Source organism: Varroa destructor, unplaced genomic scaffold, assembly GCF_002443255.2.
Source record: "Varroa destructor unplaced genomic scaffold, Vdes_3.0 BEIS01000002.1, whole genome shotgun sequence".
Taxonomy (NCBI): domain Eukaryota; kingdom Metazoa; phylum Arthropoda; class Arachnida; order Mesostigmata; family Varroidae; genus Varroa; species Varroa destructor.
Genome location: NW_019211455.1, coordinates 44,034,635 through 44,054,332, shown reverse-complemented (window position 1 = coordinate 44,054,332; position 19,698 = coordinate 44,034,635). Strand labels below are relative to the sequence as shown.

Below are 19,698 nucleotides of genomic sequence, written 5' to 3'. Positions count from 1 at the left end.
AACACCAGCAAATCATCTGTTTTGGTTTCTGCAAAGCTTTTTTAATGGCATTCGTTTAACATAAATTGAAAAATGCAAAGATCAATTGTCACAATCGTTCACCTAGAAGCTACACTCATTTTAAAATGATAGGGTTACGGCGTCGTTGATTAATCAAAATGGCGCATATTTAGTTGGATAGTATTTTTGTAGGACGCAGAAAACATTTACCTCCATTCTAGCTTAAAAACAATCAGTGCTTTTTTGACAACCCAATATATATATATATATATACGCGATGGAGCAGAAGTCTCTTAACATTTCAAAGGTTTTCGTTTTACCTATTAAAGGAGCAGGACAATAAAACGTAGTAGAAATAAAGGTATTAAAAAATATAAAGTTAACATTTTCTAAATTGTCAAGATACTTTTGTCCCGCTTTATATATACGACTAAATTTACGGTTTGTGCTCTATTTTCAATGTCGGTACTACATGAACCGTTAGAAAATTTACCTTTAGATAGCCTTGTCATTGTTCATTTTTCCCCATAACTATGTGTGGGACAACTATGTGTAGTTGTTGCTCCGCTTTATAAATATGCGTATTTATCTATACCGAGGAAAATATTCTTTGTCGTTGTCCACAGAACGTTCTTTCTCAAACGCTTAGAGCTGATTTGAAGGGGTCTAGAGCTTTATTTAAAGTAACAAGATTAAGAATCTGCTATTCCATAAATATATACCTGTGGCTCATAACTGGAATGTATACTTCAAATTTAGATATTTTATTGACAGCGTACGACCAGCAAGATGAAGAACGATCGTCCTGTGCATAGTGTTTACATATATCAATCGTACGTACTTTTACGTCACGCCTTTGTAGGGCGGTTCTATTAGCCACAGTACGAAAACGAAGATCGAAGATTTTCGACTTATTAGAGCAACGTAGTTGTTCATGAGGGGTTCGTTTTTTTTTTTTTTTTTTTTTGAGCTTTTTGCTTAACTTCGAAGAGGTTGAATATGTTAAAGAACCTAATTGAAAAACTTCGGATGCACCATGTCGAATCTTGTTCTCGTTTAGATATCATGTAGGTACTTATTTTTAACCCGACCACTGCATGATCCTCAGAGAAAACGAAATTGATAAAAAAAAATCTATGGAACATAACATAAAAAAATCACCCTGCGAAAATTATATCGAACCTACAATAAAATGATTACAACTGTAAGTGTTCCTCAACAGACTATGGCTGAAAAATGGGTCGCTTCGATGTTACGCTAAGATATAGAGCTCAAACAACATTTAAAGATAGCCATGGCCCGCGTTATGCTTCTAAACGTAATAAGAATTTTTCCTTGGCCGATCCTCAAATGCTTCACAACTTTCAGTTCCAGAACTCGTTAAAACGCTAAGGCAACGTAAGCTTCTTTATATGTGTCATTCTATCGGCGTGACTAGTATATATAACTCCTCACTATGAGGGTAATTTCTTTGTCAAATGCAACCATAGTACTACGTATTTTAGGTTACGATATTCAGTTTGGTGAGAGCCTGGTTACTCCTTGCTTTCATTTGCCTAAAAAGGTTCGTAGAAAAATATCCAGGGAATTTCAACGACGAACTCAGGCGCAGGTAGGGTATGTCAGTTCAGTTTATACTGCTATTCTTAATTTAAGCTCACCTAAAGATAACCTTGTACGTCGCTCGCGTTGTGTCTTCTCTAGCAGGATTGGAAGACATGACATAATACCTATCAGTCATTGTAAATACATTACATAGGAGACAAGCGTTCTTTTTCATACAGACAATATTAATTGCTTAGTTTGTTTCAAATAAATAGCTTTTGATGTCTTCCATCTGGCGGGGTTTAAGCATGCGCAGAATCTTACCTGACCTATAAGGGGGTGCTATGACTAATGCAAAAACGCACATTGCACCTAGCCCAATGAAGATATCCGCTTGACCTCGATGGGACCTGTGGTAGCTACTTCCTGCTTTATTTAGGTCTACCTTCGGTGACCAGCCACCGTTATAGGTACCCTATTCTATTATGCGGATACCCAGTAATGACCTAACATAAGTTGAGACAATAAACCTATTGCGGTACTGTTACGATACAAACGTGCGTTACGGATTTCGTTCGCACCTTCTGCGAATAGAGCGCGCGGACGTCTGCGCGCGGACGCTGGGTCTCTAGAACAGTAGAAGCATTATCAGACGGGAATGTAATAGTATTGGTCATGAGGTACTTGTTGTGGTTTTCTAAACCGTTGCCGAACACAGTTTTTCATCGTTGTGAGTGCTGTTTACTGCTAGATTAATCAACAAAGCTTCATTTTTGAGGGATAACTAAGCGAGTTACTACGAACCTGAGGACCACGTTTCCATACGTGACCTCCTCCCGCATCTGTACAGTTACCCATGACGCTCACAATATCGAAGCTCACCCTCAAGCGTTCCCTTGAAAAAACGACCTACATATTTTGTACTTGTAATAAACCTATCTTCATGAAAAGCTCTTAAAATTAAAAAAGCTTAATTAGCTTTTGACTTTTTACAGCCGCGGCAATAACCGATAGATAAGCGCACGTTTCTGCCTCTTCGGTTTGCGAATATTTTTCCTACCTACAACATAGGACGACATTTCTCAAATAAATTGCTGAAAGCGCATGTATGTAATCACGCCAGTACAATACTGCGCCGAGAAAACCCTTCTCGTTTCATTCATGAAGATGACCAAATGAAAAATAAGTTTCTATGGTGTCTTATTGATAGTGCAGCGGGAACTTGTTAAGCTACAAACTGGGAAAATACCGAACAGTCCAGGTTCAGAGCTTGCTGTAGACATAATTTGTTCCATGCTAGAAATAGTTATTGCCCAGCTATTCTAAAACCGCATATAGGACCTAAAGCAGATCTGAATAAATTTCAAAGTATCGTATTAATTTTATTGAGAGAACGGGTTACCAAAATGGACTCGTACGACAACTGTGAGAATCAGGGGAAACAGAAATGGTAACGGTAAAAGACATAATCTATTGCGGCGCAAATGTTACCCAACGTTTCTCTTCAGTGCTATCGATTTGCCGTTTCTAGATTTAGCACAGGATGAGTTATTAACATTTCTACCCTCGTACTGTGAACGAAGAAATATATAATAGAAATGAGAAGCAGTTGTAAGATGGACACTCCATCCAGTATTCGGTGAACAAGGCGAACGCTCATTTATCGGGGGCAGCTTTCGTTCATCGAACGTCAGTCTAGTTGACTTCCAGGAAGTCATTCTTACTTTCGGATCTATACGGTTGTCATAATAGTAATCCTGCAAGCTAATGCGATGCTCAGGATAACATGATACTGTGTAAGGAAACAAATCCTTTCACCTTAGACAAGTACTCAGATCGTTCTTTCAGATCGTTGAATCACCGCCACACCATCAGACCATTACCAAAAAAAACCTGGAACCAAGATAAATACGATGGCCTGGAACGTCACTAATTCGAATCTCATAGGTATGTATATACAAAAAATGTGGCAATAAAAATAGGTAGTAATTGTCGTATATAATAAAACATCAATAAAAACTACAATCGACTATTAATTAGTACAACACTTGGGTTCAGCGAACTGTTGCGCCCATGAAAAGCTCAAATAAAGTTAGATAGAGTTCGTTCCGTAAAGTGTGTTGCGCATCTGTGCACTAGACGACTGCTTTGAACATGTATTTGTAAAAATACACTCTGCTGAATAGCATTACTATCTCTAGTTGATCTAAATCATTTTTTTTTATAGGTAAGTTAGATTTCTATCAGTACTGAGATGATAGCCCGAAGCGGTATAGCTTGTTCGATATACCGGATTTTCCAGGCGGAGGCGGCACCAAGCGAACAGATCAACTCATAGAATCGAAGCAGCGATAAGCGAAGGTATCAGTTGTAAGCATGATATCAGACAGGCGTGCGTACTATGATAGATGGAGGAAGCGTGAAAACAGGTCAACTCAACGCCATATTCTAGCCTTTAATTGCCATGACAAGTTTTTTTTTCATCACCAGCTACTAACGTATTTTTACGAGAGACCCAGTTTCGAATTGTCGTTACACCTTTCACATCAACTACTTCTAAAAATCAGTCTATTGAGATACACTCCCGAGCCATAGTGGCGTTTTCATAGCAACGTTTTCGGCATTAGTTCGGTCACAGGTGCGTAGAACGTGCACGTAATTTCAGTTGCAGTATATATCTGAGCGCGTACCAACAAAATGCTTTTGTGTCGGCTGGATGATCTACAAGTAAAGGGGTATCATATGTTCACATTATAATTCGTCCGAACTATTTACATGTTCCATCTAGATCTGTATATAGTCCGATATTGTTCATTCTGTTCGCTTAGGTCAGCCACTTCTGTGATCTGAATAGGAACGTACGTTGGCAGACGATGATCAAATGATTAGACGTGTAAGAGTTTTTTTTTTGGACATCTGCCGCCGGCGCTGGCGAAAGAGGGTAAACTCCGTCTGCGTCGGATTGCGTTACCCTTCGTCGAAGTTCATTCGATCATCAAAGTATGTAAATTGCTAAGAAAAACCGCTAGGGCTATCATCTTCCTATTCAAGTACGGAACTCGTTTAGCCATTTCCAAGTGGACATGGTATCTAGCAGAAGGATTTATGAAGGAGCCGGCACTTTGTCGGTTATTACTCAGGGCCCCTAATGTATATAGCCCGCTTGGACTAATCAATCATGCAGGGCCTAATTCGTGGTTTTCCTTTACCATTTGTGTTTCAGCTGCAACTCGAACGGGCAGACAGGCTATATGCATCATGTCCGGTACTGCAATTTAACATTAGTTCTAACTGCTACCCCGTCCCGGCACGAAACGGAGTGTGTCTATGTCTGGATTCGAAGTTAGAGCACTACACATCCGTAAGTTTAGTAGGCAGGCAAGTTACCTCTGCTACTGATTCTTGCTACTGAGATTCGACATGCGCTTCCCCCTCTGAGCACGTACCAGCAATGCGAACACAACTGCTAGTGGGTAAAAGAGTGCCCAATGAACGAAAACAAATTAACAATGAGTATCGTACCCATACGAATACTTTATTTGTAGGGCATCGTACAACATTTAATATGCATCTGTTTGCTCGTATGATAAATCCTAATATATACGATTAACTAAACGTTAATAACTTCCGGCGGCTTATAAAAGAGAGCAGAAGAGTATGTACAACGAGTGCAATGGAATATTTTTAGCTGCTACATATACGTAGATCCGTTCGTCGACCAGTTTCTTTGGACTTGTCAAATCGGTTAGTTTAATCGAAGAGTTCTCTCTGGATCAATAAATGTATTTGTCATGTCTTGCGGGTTCGCCCAGATATTTTTTATCGCGGGACATTACCAGAAACTGTTCATACAAGTGGCTACAGTAAGGACCGAGAACATTTCTCTCGTAAAAGATATAATGAGATTTGCAGGATATACTTGAGGTGATTTTGCGCTGGATTAGGGGAGCCTTAGTCCGAGAAGGATTGTAAAAAATAAACTGACGGTAGTTAAGATCTACTTGGAGTCCCCTGTGGAGTAATTGTCGAGAGGATGGCCTAAAACGAAACTCTGTGTTCAAGCTAGTCAAAGTCCACTGATAGATAAACTTAAGCTTACGATGGATTCTTCAAGTATGTCAATTTGCCGGTCCTAAATCAAGTTCGGAATAAGTCCGACTTAATAAAAACATAAAAACTGTTTCAAGGTGAATTTATGTAAAATGTAAAATTTATGTGAAAAATTTACCCTCTATGGTCTAGACGTTTTTGATCGAACGCGCTTGTAACGAGGCTTTCACCCGCTTTAATATAAAATGAGGTACTTTTCTTTTTTTTTTTTTTAAGAAAACATGTACTAAATTGTGATATTGCGTGTATTATGTCTACATATTTACAGTTGTAATAACATAGCAAAATAATGCAGAGGTACATTAACGGCTCGATCGCCCCTCGTCTCTGGTAGATCATAGTCGCTGTTGGCCCTGTCGTTGGCATTCCATAGCCACTGCTACAATTCGTGGTAGACGCTAAACACGAGTTGTTTTTTTTCCGTAAGACGACAGTTTTCATTCATGCGCCATGAATGCCCCGATACTGGTATGTTTAGATTTACATAGGTTATTCTACGTATATACCAACGCAAACATTTTTCTAAGGTGCGGTGGCGAAGTAATTTCCAACGCAAGCTCTGCTCTTATTGTATTGTAAAATCAATTAACTTTCTATATCGATTTTCATTAAAAGAACAAACAGTTTGAGCTTGAATAATCGCCCCATAGGGCAGTTATCATCTTTTTTTTTTAATCTTATTTCGTGGGGCCGTTATGTGTTTTCTACGTATGCAATAATAAGTATCGTTATCCATATAATCTACGTTACAATAAGAATTAGAAAATTTTAATTGTAGGTTAAATGGTAGAAATGATTGGTAATGCGACGAAACATTTATGGGATAGAAATTCAAATATAAGCAAGCAATGAACACATCTTCATACATCTTCACACATCTTAACTCGTTGATAGTATCGACTGATAATCACGTTTGCCAAAAAAACTTATCTCTTAGTAAAACAAAAAAAAGATCGGTTTTCTAAATTAATTAATAACCTTGACAAGAATTTAGAGTGAAAAATAGTTACCGACAAACATCATAGGTCTATATTATTCCTTCGGATTGCTATACTATTGAGCTCCCTGTGTGTGTGTGTGTGTGTTTTTATAAAAGTTTCTTTTAAATTAAATTTCTGACACATTTATTTGTAAGCACTTTTTTTTTTACCTACACTCTAATTCACACCGAGGCGTCCACTGATTCGACTTTGTAAACTATATGTTTTACGTAAAACAATTTTATACAAATTTTTCATGGTGATCGGCCATATATATGGAATACTATATGCATTCCAAGATATTGTGTCATTTAACTTACATAGCATCAGGAAAACGAGTGTTGATACCCTTATGACTAACGTAATTTGAAAGAATACTGCCTGTCCAAAACTAAGTAGAGCAAGAAAAATAGAGAAACTCTAACTCATGAATTTGACTTTTAGGTTAAACTTGAAGAGTATAATAAGGCTTCCCAGCAGACACGCAACTCAGACTTCATAAGGGGGGTCCCGTGGTGGATAATCGTTTTTTTCTTTTGCCGCATAGTATATATATGTAATCGTAAAAACGTCTCAACTTGGGCTACACATGGGCTCGCCTGAAGTTAAAATAATTATAAACTAAATTAAGAAAATTTATTGTTTTTTTACGGACTATTTCTTAAATTGTATCTAAACAAAGGGCAAATATTTCGACGAACGTTCTTGCCTGTGTGAAAAGTGTTATTTTTAGGGACATGGCTTAGTCGATATAACCTCCGTTCACTTTGATTATGGCTGCAATTCAAGATTTAACTTATACACTAATTATTCATATTTTCCCTTGTAATTTTTAGATAATTTTTTTTTGCAGTAACCGTACATCAAATATCGCTTAAATACGCCGAACGCAATTAATTAAGTTTTGGACTTAAATTGAAAGTGGCCAAAGGACCTTCCAAAGAGTCAAGAAAATGTAAAGTGTCGCACCATCTTAAAAAGACTAATTATTTTGATTTAGTTATTTATTTGGTTATTTATTTAAGTTATTTGGACAAAAAGAGCCGCTAAGCTTTGCATCAAAAATTCAGGACTACCATGCGCAGCATAGGTTCGTGCAGTAACAGCTAATCAAGTTACAAAAAAGTTGCATTTTTAATTGAAAACTATTTTTTTTTGTAATTATTACCTAGGTCCAAATGTTTCATTGATCGCACCGGTAATATCAAACCTTCTTTTGAAATCTTTGAGCATCTTTAATAACATTTGTAATAAATCATATTTGAACTGGTTCAGCATTTACTGGGTGACAGTCCCACAGTATCAGAGCATATCTTAGCAATGAAGTATCATCTGCATTTAATTCTTTTGTAAAACAGATGGCATTTAAATAGCTTGCAAATGACGAACAGCTATTAAATCAGATCATTGATAAAAGGGGTAGACTTCTCGATGTGCCTTAGTTCATAGCTTATTTTATCCTCAACATCCGTTGTAATTAAATGATTTATGGAGTCAACCTCAATATGAACAAAATCCATTATTACTTAGTCGAAATGGGCATACAGATGGTACACGCATTTAATCATCGTTGGACGGACTGTCCTCATGATACTGGACACACCAAACGCTTCTTTCTGTCTCCTTCATCGGACTCGGCCACCTTTTCATCAATCACAAAATGCAAGGCAAACTCCTTGGGCTGACAGGATGAACCGCTCGTGCCATTCACTCAACAGGATTAGAAATGCCCCCGTGGCGCGGGGAGGAGCAGGGGGAGGACGAGCGCCCTTCCGTGTTATATGCATTTGTATTTTCGATCTGCTCAAGAACAAGAGTAATTGACTAATGCAAAACTGCAGCGCGAAATCGTTCGCGTACTATTCTGGGCAATGATCAAAACTAGCAGGTAGATCATTTTCGTCAAATCGATTGAGCTTTAGAGACAAATATCATACGAAAGGAATGAAGGAATCTTTGTCAGCGACTTGATCGTTAAACGCAGTTGGAACACAGTTTACCTCTGTGCACTCCATCTAGCACAGCCTTTTTTTATTAGGTTTCAACGATGTTGCGTTCGTTGAGAACGTAAAGTGCCGCTGTTACGCCAAAGGCAAGCTTGGACAATTTGACCGAGGCGAATCCCTCGAACAGCACGGAACGATTACAGATAGAGGGCCCGCTAAGGTGTCCTTCGCTCTGAACCTCAATGTGATCTGAGATCAGTACGTGTCAGTACGCTTGTTTCGTGAGGGAGCACATCCGACCCACCATGACATCCGCAGCTTTTTTTCCTGACTTCGCTAGAGGTTACTTTTGCCGTCAGAGTACGTTCCCTCTAGGCGAGCAAAAAGGACTCGACGATGGTTTTCTCCGACTCGCCAGCGTTCACGTACGGTACCAGTAATAATCGAATCCATTAGCACACGTCTTGCTGAGCACTCGGTCCTGTCCTTACTTTCAGCGGAGTCATAGGTAGTGTTTAGTACACAACGAAGTAGGGTTTTACTAGCATAAAGGTTTTAGCCATCATTTAGACAGGAATAGTGTTAATGTTAGGTCTGATTTCATAAGTACTAGTTGAAAAAGTGCCCAGTAAGCGTTGATTGAGGATACTAAGTGGCATATTTATAATCCAAAAATTCAGTTGACGATTAGCTCTACTACCAGTTGTTTCGGCACTAACAATTTCTATCGCAGCCCTAACCTATAATCTGTGCGTTTGCTTTCTCACTCTTGTCAAACGGATCCCGTACACTTCTCAACGTACCTATCGCAGTTCGAACCGTTCATTTTTCAAAACAGATCCACAACCCATGTAACCATCGCAGGACCACTGGTCATTACGCTCGAAGCGATTATGGCTGCCCTGAAGCTTCGGAAGTAAGCTAATTAAGATGTTCCTCTAAGAATAAGAATCAGTAGCTCTCTGAATACTCTAATATCAATCAGTTGGGTCAACAAGCTTGATAGCGACGCCAATGTATATACTAGTGCTACGTAATGAAAGATTCTGTAATGCAGCAAGGATAAGATTAGCAGATTCTTTCATGTTACTTTAGTGCGACCATTGTGAGTTCGAGATTGGAGCCGTACGGAGTTGATATGGGCAATGGAACCCATTCAGGTATTTTGGGCCGGGTGCAAAGTGGGGTAAGTGAGTGTCTAAGTTCTAAACACCTGAGTGATGCTATAAAGCCTTTGTGTAGAAAGCTTATATCACTGTGACGTATCGGATAGTTTTACATTTATGATTTCATAGTGTGTATGAAAAATTCGAGTCACATTTCCGAACCGTATTCAGACGCAGTATCAAAACCGTCTACTGGTTAACTTAAAATTTTCGTATAATCATCATACTATCAATCGCTATAGCCCATGCGTCATATACTTACGTCTCCTACGAGTTGTTTCAGAAATCCAAACAGACTTCTTGCATTTTTCTAGCGCATGACATTGCTTCGGCAATATCTAATTTATCCTTTGCTACAAATGTTTTTGTTTGACTGGCCATCTCTGACGCATATTTAAACGAGAACCCTAAAAAGCTCGTCCCCTCAAAGGATACGTAAAAAACTAAGGAGGAAAATGAAAGGACGTTTGAGTTTGTTTGTCTGTTACAGGAGGCACATCTCATCCTTAACGTAGCCATATGCGACGAAAATCGTTTTACATTTGTGGACCCTGTTATCTTACTGATAAGTGCTTATCGGTTGCTGACAGCCAAAGCACGGAAGGTTATCCACCCGTTCAACTTTCTCCGGGTGAGAACTGCACCCAAACGGGAACGATGTCCGGATAGGACGGCACATTGCCTTAATTGATTTTTTTTGTCAATGTGTAGCCTCTCTTTATGTTTATTTGCTAAAACGTGCTATTGGCACGATTTATTTTGGGTTCAAATCCAGCGCACCGTTTTCAGACAGCAATTCGAAGGCAGCAGATTGCATAGATGATTCGTCGATACGTAGTAAGTAAGGATTGTCGAAATCAAATAATTAACAATAGGTTTTCTTCCGTGGACATTTTATATATAGTTATTACGAACGCTGACGTTTCGGGCGAGCGTTTGTAGGGCTGTTCGTGTTGGACGCATCGGTGCCTGGTATGACTTTTGCTATATCGTCTATAGAAACATCAGTTAGACTTGAAAATAAAACAAATAACTATTTCGAATTTCTTAACCGCCAGCAAACGTTGCCTCGGATAACTGTGCCCTCGCTACTGTAGAACTTACATTAATTTTGTGTTACGTGTTGAGGGATTTCGTGAACAACCTCTACCATTCTCTCGAATGGCAAGCCGATTCGGACGTAAACGAAAGGCCCTCTTTCTAGCTTTACGTTCGGTACTTGAGCTGTCTGATATTACTTTAGACGCGTAAATCGTTTCACCGCGAAGTAAAGTTTGTGTCTATGCTCGGATTCGAATCTAGGCCATTACATATCTTTAACTTTGCATTACCGTAGAGACAATCTCAGATCTATTATTAATCGTTCATATAGTCAATAGGATTTAATTCCCCTCGCGCGTTACAATGAACGTTGATGAAATCTAAATAATTAAATATCTCACAGTTAAGTACAATTATGTGTGCTGCCTGTTTCCGTTTGCTAGGCATTTCAGCCAGACGTGTGGTACATCTTATTTCCAAGCATAAACGTGGCAGCCTGTTGTATCTTTCTCCTTGATCGATACATAGTGAAAGGGAGATTTGGAACCTCACCTGCGACTCTATCCGCTTATATCTGGAACTTCTGGAGACGATTTTTTCCCCAAGGTACTTTTCTTTTTTTAATAAATAGACAACAAACAGGGATAATAAGCCGCTTCAAGAGCTTATAGGAGTTGTTGCTGTTACTTTTATTGTGCTTAAATGCATTTGTAAAAATTGCAGACGAGTGCAGCACGTTTAGTTCCGTCAGTTGCTAGGATAGACGTGGTCTGTTCCTTAGACTTTGTATTTGTTTTTCAGCCAATGAGGGTTTTAAAGCCAAAAAATGTACAGGTACTTACGTCAGCCCAAATCCTATCTACTGAATTGATGCTAATGTGTAATGTTATTTAATACACTTCTACCCGTATTCCTTTGCGTGTGCCTTGCTGTGAAGAGCCACTGAAGCGCAATGAAAACTGGCTACGGGTGGCATTCTTAGCTTTCATGCTAGCCATGCCTATGCAACTTATGGTGATCTTCAGTGGAGAATTAACCTCCAGCATGGCTATTCGTGAGGAAGAGGATCATATCGTTAAACTCGAAGACGTACTCCGGTTTAAAAAGGTCCGCATCTATGCCGAAATCAGATCCGCCTTGAGTTTAATGTTCAAGGTGAGTTGTCGTCTAAAAATCTCTGATCAGATGTGTTCTAGGTAGCAGCAGAACCAAACAATATGTTTACGTTTGTCGATGACTATTATCTAAGACTTGATGTATTGTGCACGCATCATCTCCGGGCTTTGCTCCCCTAACTGCTTCTCCATGGGACATTTGGCTCAGTTGAATGATTTGGGAATTACATCTACAGGCAGTTTATAAGCTGTGAATGGGCACTAAAGTAAATCGTAGAAAAAAATAAATCTTTTACAAGATTATTTACCATAGGTAAATTACTATTTTCAACAGTCTGTCAGAGGTCCCGGACACAAAGATACTCTGTGGTCACCTCTGGAAACTTCAATTTCTTTTTCGGTTGCCACTCCCTCAGCCTGTAGTAGTGGAAGTGAAGAGCTCGGCTGAAGGTGACCTAAGGGAGAAGATAATAATAAAAGAAGATGTACTACCTTTGTTGATTTACAGTTTTAGAGCGGTGGAGGGCTTACTCGTTTACAACCAAACACAACAACGATAACGTTTACACATCTGTCGCTCCGGGCCCAAAACAGAGGAATAACCCGTTTGTTTTCCATTTCCACGTTTAAGAGCTTACCTTCTAACGATAAGCTTCGGCAACATCGTTTAGCATCCACTTCACCCAGTACACCCACCTTCAATACACTGCGGAAGACAAAAATAAACCGAATACAAACAGACTTAATAACAGAATGACATGTCAAATAGTTACAATCACTTCACACGTTATCTGTAAGTAACTGTCGTTTTTCTTTCCAGAATGCCCAGTCACCCTTGCTCCGTAAGGTGAATCGTCAGCATATTCCGATTACAGGCTCGTTCGCTGTCCCGTCAAGCTTTTACCCTCGCCTTGAGGAAGTCGAGCGACAGGAGCGCGTTATTGTCGGGGACGATTATATGTTTGTAAACATGATCGAAAAGTTTCAAAAGCATCGCCGTGGCGTATGCCCGCGTTTAATCATTACAAAGGTAAATGACACATTTAGAACGGTGCAAGCGGACGACAATTGAAAAAGCCATTTTGCATTTTCTATCTATATACTATATATTATAGCTTGTCTAATTTACGAATCATCATTATGGTACTACTAATAAACAGGGGAAGAAACTGTCTAACCTTTTCAGTTTTATAATTTTTCTTTTAATGTATGTCTTTAATTACCGCTCTATCTAATTTTCTTCCAGATACATATTTCTAGCAATATTTATAGGTCAAAAGCGTATTATTTCCACATTTTACCCAATATATGTATTTCAAATATTTATTTTTAGATGTGAGAAGTAACTTCCACATAAAACATTAGATTGGGCTGAATTTTTTTGGCCAGCTGACCTCACCTACCAATATAATACGCTTTGAGACGTTGTTGAACTCCTGGATGTAGTTGTTCTAAAACTGTTATGGTACCATTTGTGGTACCGCTGTTAATTGTCGTCTTTTTTAAAGGCCAACTTTGGTACTTTAGTCGGCTTCTTGTTTATTTCCCGAACCCTGCCCGACAGCGTTCGTCGTCTGATTACCTTGGGGTAAGTTCACTTAACTTCTCAATAATTTATAATCGTTGTATCATTATACGCCAAACGTATAACGCTTCTACAAATGACGTTGACCAACGCCAAATCAGTGAGGCTTTAACGTGAATCAAATAGAAATCCAATAGTCCTTTTATGTAAATCGCACTTGCCCAATATAAACAAAGAGTATATTAAAATGATTAGCGAACTCCAGATACTATCCTATTTACTGGCTGCGAGAAGGTTTCTTCCAATAGAATAGTCAGTAGTAACTTCCAATAGTTTCGACCTCGCTCCGCATTGTCTCCGTATGTATGCTCGCCGGCCGTTTCTGCCGTCCGTTCGATTCGACCGTATGCTTAGCGTACCCACTTAATCATTTTGTTCAAAAATTTAGATGTCCCTCATGGAATTTTGGGGTGTAAGGGCACGCACCTCTACGGGTGTTCTCGTAATTCCTCCAGCTATTTTACGGTCACATGTTCCTCGTCGAGTTGTCCCATTGTATAAATATTCCATTATGTTATTACTTTTGCTTAAGCTAAGCTCTCCAGGGAAGAGACGGGTGAACATGAGTGTGGCACGAGAAGAATGAAAAATGCCGCAAAAAGTATTTTCAACGCTAGCTGGACATGTTCGGAAATTAAGCAAACCAAAAAAACAGCTAGCGAACTCGTTAATTCACGTTGATAAGTTCAAAGACATGACCCTCAACTTATATATATATCCAAATATAACTTTCGTATATGGTTCCTTCGGCCTGCTGAGGATGGTCGAATAGTTTGCATCTAAATCTATAGCTCTATGTCGTTTAGTGAGGCAGTATTCTTCTTATAAAAGGCGATCTTTCAGTGCGGACAGTCTATTTATTGTGGGCCTCCAACGTGCCCATGGCAGAGCTATTATCAAGTAAAAAGATTCGTCGTACCAAAACCGCAGTCAATGTATGGTTCCTCCGTACTAAGACACTCTTTAACCTGAACGCTTTACGTGAGACGTGTTCGCATTGGGTCGGAACTGTTGCAAGCTATTTTGTCGTTCTTCATTTGAACACCCACAGGAAGATCTCTCAACGAAAAAACGTTGCTAACACCCAAACCTTTTCAGTCATTCTTTTTAAGTGGTAATGATAAATGACAGAGACAAGCATCAATAAATTCGTTTTTGTTATTGATAGAATTCGCAGATCCAACGAAAGCTATCTTTTGGAGAAATCATTGAATTGGCTCCTTCGCAGGGCGTACAACTGCCTTCAACAAGAAAAGGAAATAATTACCGATCTGACGCTCAACGATTTGTTCGGTAGTTTCGTGATTTTGGCTATCGGGTTTATATGCTCTTTCGTGGCCTTTTTGGCGGAAATTACAAACTCTAGCCTGGTCAAATTGATCACTAGACGCAGGCAGATGGCGAAATAGTTATCAGAATTTTCGTTTGACTTTAACGCACTATGGTTCGCTACGCATGGATTAATAGATTGGCCAAATGTAAAACATAAATAAAACAAGTCAGTGGTTCAAACACGTTTTTTTAATAGAGTCTAGTATTTATAGAGTCGTCGATACTATTTCTATCTATTTTTCTAATATTCTACAGTATGTGAGAGGCTAACTTAAAGTTAGATTTCTAGTATATTGGGAATAAAGTAAACGTTTACAGTTAAAGTACTTTCTGTCTCGGTCGCTGTACATAAGTTTGTTTGCGTTTTCTAAAAGCTCTAATAGTAGCTAATAATAACTATAATTGCACAGTTACATCATTTCTATAATGCTGACAGAACATTGAATGACCGGATCGATATTTGAAGATCATCGATATCTTGTCGAAGCTACCAATCCACGACTCCTCCAGGAAGACCACATTTATTTAAACAAAACGCGTCTCTTTCTTGAAGCTGTGTCATCCTTATCCTTATAGGCGGGAGTCTAAGCAGTCTTTTGTATAATCCTTCTCTGTGACACATTTATATATTAACACGTATCTTCCGTTGTGGCGTTTTTCATTTAACTGTACCACGATTAACAGGCTGTGCCCTCCAGCTTTTCACTACTCGTGTGCCGACTGCCCAGCGACGTCTGAATTTATTTCTTTTTTTTTTAGTAGTATATGTATTTGATAGCTCGTTTTCGATTACCCAACGAAGCCGGGCGACTCCGTTTTGCAGTGGCTAGCGGGAAGCGCACCATTTCTATCGTGGGCATCTTTTCCACATTCAAGCAGTGCCAGTGGAAGGTTGTCATATTTTCTAACGCCAATCATAAACGTAGAAAAAGCGGAGGTTTTACGTGTGCGCTGCCGAAACAGAAAACAACGAAAGCCTACGAAAGGGGTTGTAATTCTCCCGTGCTTGCAATGGATGCGCGTTTTCTCTTTGTTTTGTCTCTCACCACTTGAAAAGAGCCAACCCGCGAGGCGTACAGCCTCGCGTGAGTACCCGACATCGTTGCTTTTTTCTCTCGCGCTTGGTGTGACTGCTTCCGAGGAATTCTTCTTTTCGCAAACTTTCGAATTCTGCTCTGCACGTTATTTCATATACATACAATAGAATGGGATATTATTGTACTGCCCTATTTTGAAACAGGTGTGCCTACCTTAAGTTTCCCTAGGTAGGAAACGCTCTGAGCTGCTAATTACTAAGGTTGTCCGATCTCGTTCCCTTCGTTGTCAAGAGCCTACTCCTTATATCTTTCAACGACTCGCAAGGCTTAGGATTGTTTGCCTGTGTCTCTGCTACGACGTCTGCGTGGCATAACGAATGCGCACAGTAAGAGAGAAACATCTCTCTTATGGAACTCCTGTGAAGGCAATGAAAATCACCGGTTGTCCTCGCGCGTTTCACATAATTTTGAGACAAGACGATTCAAAAAATCTAGGGGTACCCGTGCCCGATAGCTGCCGACGCAAGATGGATATGTGGAACCTTTATAGGAGAAACATTGCTCGCTTTTATTCTGAAGAGAATGTCGCCACGACACGGTGCGGAAATAGCAGAAATTATGTCTTATCCAGAGGTAAAAATGATATCTTACCCACGTAACCACTAAGCAACAGTAATGTTTCACGTTATTATCTGCTCCGGCGTGGGTTGAATGACTAGTCCCCATCCCAGTATATAGTTCGTCAACATTATGTGAATTTACTTTTGCTGACACAATGTATGCTCTATATATGGCTAGACATATGCGCGTTGGAGAAATAACCATAGCTCAATCTGGTCCTAGACGTATCATTTAATCATATCGTAACGCATATATAACGTCTCTCAATGCTACAATGCATGCGGGCAGGCGAGCGTGCATATACTATAGCATTGTAATTAAGATGGTACAATTTCGATATTGTGGGCGTCACGTGTCTAAACGTCTTGCACCGATTAAAAATAGGTTAAAAAAGGAGGTCAGCGTTTTTAAAACGTTATGTTAGACGATACGATAGAAAATCCAAAAGGTGATAGAAAAGGTGGAAACAAGTCTATCTTATTTACTTGTTGTTGAATTATTCTTTCCTTCACCTTTTGATCATTGCACTAAAAATTGAGGTTTTGCCACATGTAATCTATTTTTAAAGCTTCTTTTCAGTAGAATCATCCACGCTTGTAATACTAGTTAGTAACCGTAGAAAATAATAATAATTATACTGTAGCATCATCGAGCTCGTAATTTAAAAAAACAATTACAAGAATCATGTTCCTATCTCGACGTTTCCATATTTTATGTTCCCCTCCAGCTTTGTGCTAACAAGCTCAGGAAAAAGCCACACTGCTTCCTCATACTATCGTATTAGTAATCGTTTACTTAGAAACGAATGGACGAGACAACTGTTATTGCAGCTCCACGATAAATTTGTACGCGTTACAATTGTTGATCCGATCATTGTATCCCTGAAAACCCTGAACCTGTGTACAATCGGCATGAGGACGTCGAGGATAGTCGAGAATTGTTGCTTGCAGTTTTCCCATACACTGTAGCATCCCAGGCCAGCTCAGGACCGTGCCGCGTAAGGCAGCCGCTTCGGTAGGATAACCTAATATCTGCCGCAAATGTGGAGCAGCGCAGGCCAAGAGACCGTAATCGGCCGTTTGATTGAACCACCTTGCAAGCGCGCTCGTACGAGCAAATCGTGAGAACTGTCGAGCGATTGTATCGGAGGAATAATCGTTGCTCCAGTTTCTTCCCATCGGCACTTCGACAACCCCAGTGATTCTTGCAGAACACCTCAACGAGTACTCGCACTAGCCTGGGCCTCAGTCGTCGACGCCTTCCGTTGAAGAACCACAGTTCGGCGTAAGGCAAATGAAGGAGCCGGCAGGGGGCAGTTACAGTATCACTAATACATCGCACTTCAATTGCAAGAGCCTGCATGGACCCAGCTGCGTGCGTTTCAATGGGTAATTCAATTTCACCTTACTATCATAGTAGGGCGTTGGGGGTAGCAAGACCGAAATGACTCTAGGAAAGGGACCAGGACGATGAGTGCGAACAGGAGCCGCAAAAGAAAATTACGCTGTTCCTAGATCCAACGAAACCGGCTTTGTCGGATATTGTTGCATTTGTGTTTGTGTACGTTGCATGGCTACGTGAAAGTTCCCGCGGGGCGACTATCGGTATCTGCAACAAGTAAAGCCGGTGCTCTGCCGCCCCCACTGAAAACCGACGTCGCAAGCCTTCGAGGGCTGTCCACGCCTCGGGACGACGAGGATTCGGAAACTCTTTGGAAATTCACGCGCAGGTGGGCCAAATGAAGTATGAGGAGAAAGTAGCGCGAATATAGCCAGGAGAAATGAATGCAGGAATCCAGGGATAAATCCCCATGGCCAATGGGGCTCTGGTTCGGGCTGGACTTGGACCTGGCAAAGTGCAGAGCAGAGCAAAGTTTAATCTGGATTGAAACGAAAAGTCCGCGCAGCCACTACGTTGCGTCATCGGCGTAACCAGACCCAATGCTCAGCAGCGACCTGGTGCAAAGGAAAGCAAAAGCCATGAGCTGACGCAGCGCTCAGAATAACACAATGAGCAACAATGTTGCTAGGTAGCGACCGATCTGGCCAGGCACCAAGCACGCTTTGCAAGTTTGTTGACTGTAAGAAGAGGAGCTCCCCATTGTCACCAATAGAAGTAGCAATGCTCATCGAAACTAAGGCTGCGCGGAGTAAACTATGTGGATCAGACTAGGGTGCTGACGTTGCAAGTATTGGACTACCGGTCAAAACTCGGCCCGGAGTGCCCAAGAGAAGACGTTCAGAAGGTTAGCGAAATGAATGTGCTTGCAAATAGGGGGCTCCGAGAGTGGGAATGGCCAATGATCGTAGCCTTGTGGTGTTGCGTTCCCCGTGCTGCCACTCGGATAGATATCGGACGACCTGAGTGCGACCTGATCGTGGAGGGTCCAAAAGGATCGGTATCCAGTTTCAGAATATTTCCTTGTGAATCGTGAGAGGCCATAAAAGAGAGCCCGCTTTAAGGCTCCCGCCATTATGGAACGGAGGTGCCGCTATCGGTGCACGTTTCTTTAAGTAGGAATTAAGCGCGCCGGCGTTAACATCCAGAAACCGAAAACATCGAATGGCTTCTTCTGTATTCGATTCCCCTCTCACGTTGATCCGATTTTCTGGCTCGAATTCGAAACTTGCGTAATCATCTTGTTGGACAGCTTACCGGCACATCGTGATTCCAATGGTCCACAATTGGACGCATTACGAAACGCCCCGAAGCAATGACGATTGTCGCGAGACGTAGTCTTAGCACTTGCACTAATCGTTGCTAGAACACTCTCGGTTGTCCTTAATTTTTCCTTGCTAGTGTCCTATCTAAAACGTATTAGTCGGATGACTAACACGACCTGATTGAAATGATCTAGTTGAAAATCGAGTGATTCTTTTGTCCCTTCTAGGTCAAAAGAAGGCAATACCCACTATATGAACGAGATTGCTTCAGTTATTATTGCCGTAGTAACGGAGTGAACGATAAATTAGTGGTTATGCAATTTCGCAGGACGGCCCCTCAACACTGAAGCACCGAGTCCAACTACGTATTCTTTTTCTATTCACATCAAATATATGTGACAGGTCTTCACAACCCGCTATGGTAACACCCCGTTGAGTTGGTGACATGAGATTGCCCAGTGTTTTTTGTCGGCGAGGAATCATGCATAAGTCAATAGTTCGAACGGCACATCAAACTAGATGCATGTCAGACTGATCACCATTTCGTTTGGCAGGCA

The 19,698-nt window shown here is 40.5% G+C and overlaps 1 protein-coding gene and 2 long non-coding RNA genes across 3 annotated transcripts; 2 read left to right on the top strand and 1 right to left on the bottom strand.

The window, feature by feature from the left end:
- The first annotated feature begins 3,299 nt into the window (after positions 1–3,299).
- On the top strand, positions 3,300–6,358 carry LOC147757860 (uncharacterized). The gene is made up of 3 exons (XR_015319900.1): positions 3,300–3,492; positions 4,769–4,906; positions 5,924–6,358. It is a non-coding gene; the product is annotated as an uncharacterized LOC147757860 (long non-coding RNA).
- Positions 6,359–8,519: 2,161 nt separating this feature from the next.
- On the top strand, positions 8,520–14,997 carry LOC111243724 (uncharacterized). Its single transcript, XM_086980762.1, has 9 exons — positions 8,520–9,006; positions 9,394–9,497; positions 9,677–9,767; positions 10,238–10,378; positions 11,232–11,394; positions 11,726–11,943; positions 12,724–12,933; positions 13,412–13,491; positions 14,657–14,997. Exons 1-9 carry the CDS (start codon positions 8,887–8,889, stop codon positions 14,895–14,897), a joined length of 1,368 nt encoding a protein of 455 aa, XP_086836888.1. The 5' UTR covers positions 8,520–8,886; the 3' UTR covers positions 14,898–14,997.
- On the bottom strand, positions 11,985–13,441 carry LOC111244772 (uncharacterized). The gene is made up of 3 exons (XR_002671061.2): positions 13,307–13,441; positions 12,542–12,609; positions 11,985–12,358 (listed from the first exon to the last, which is right to left on the bottom strand). It is a non-coding gene; the product is annotated as an uncharacterized LOC111244772 (long non-coding RNA).
- Positions 14,998–19,698: the final 4,701 nt, after the last annotated feature.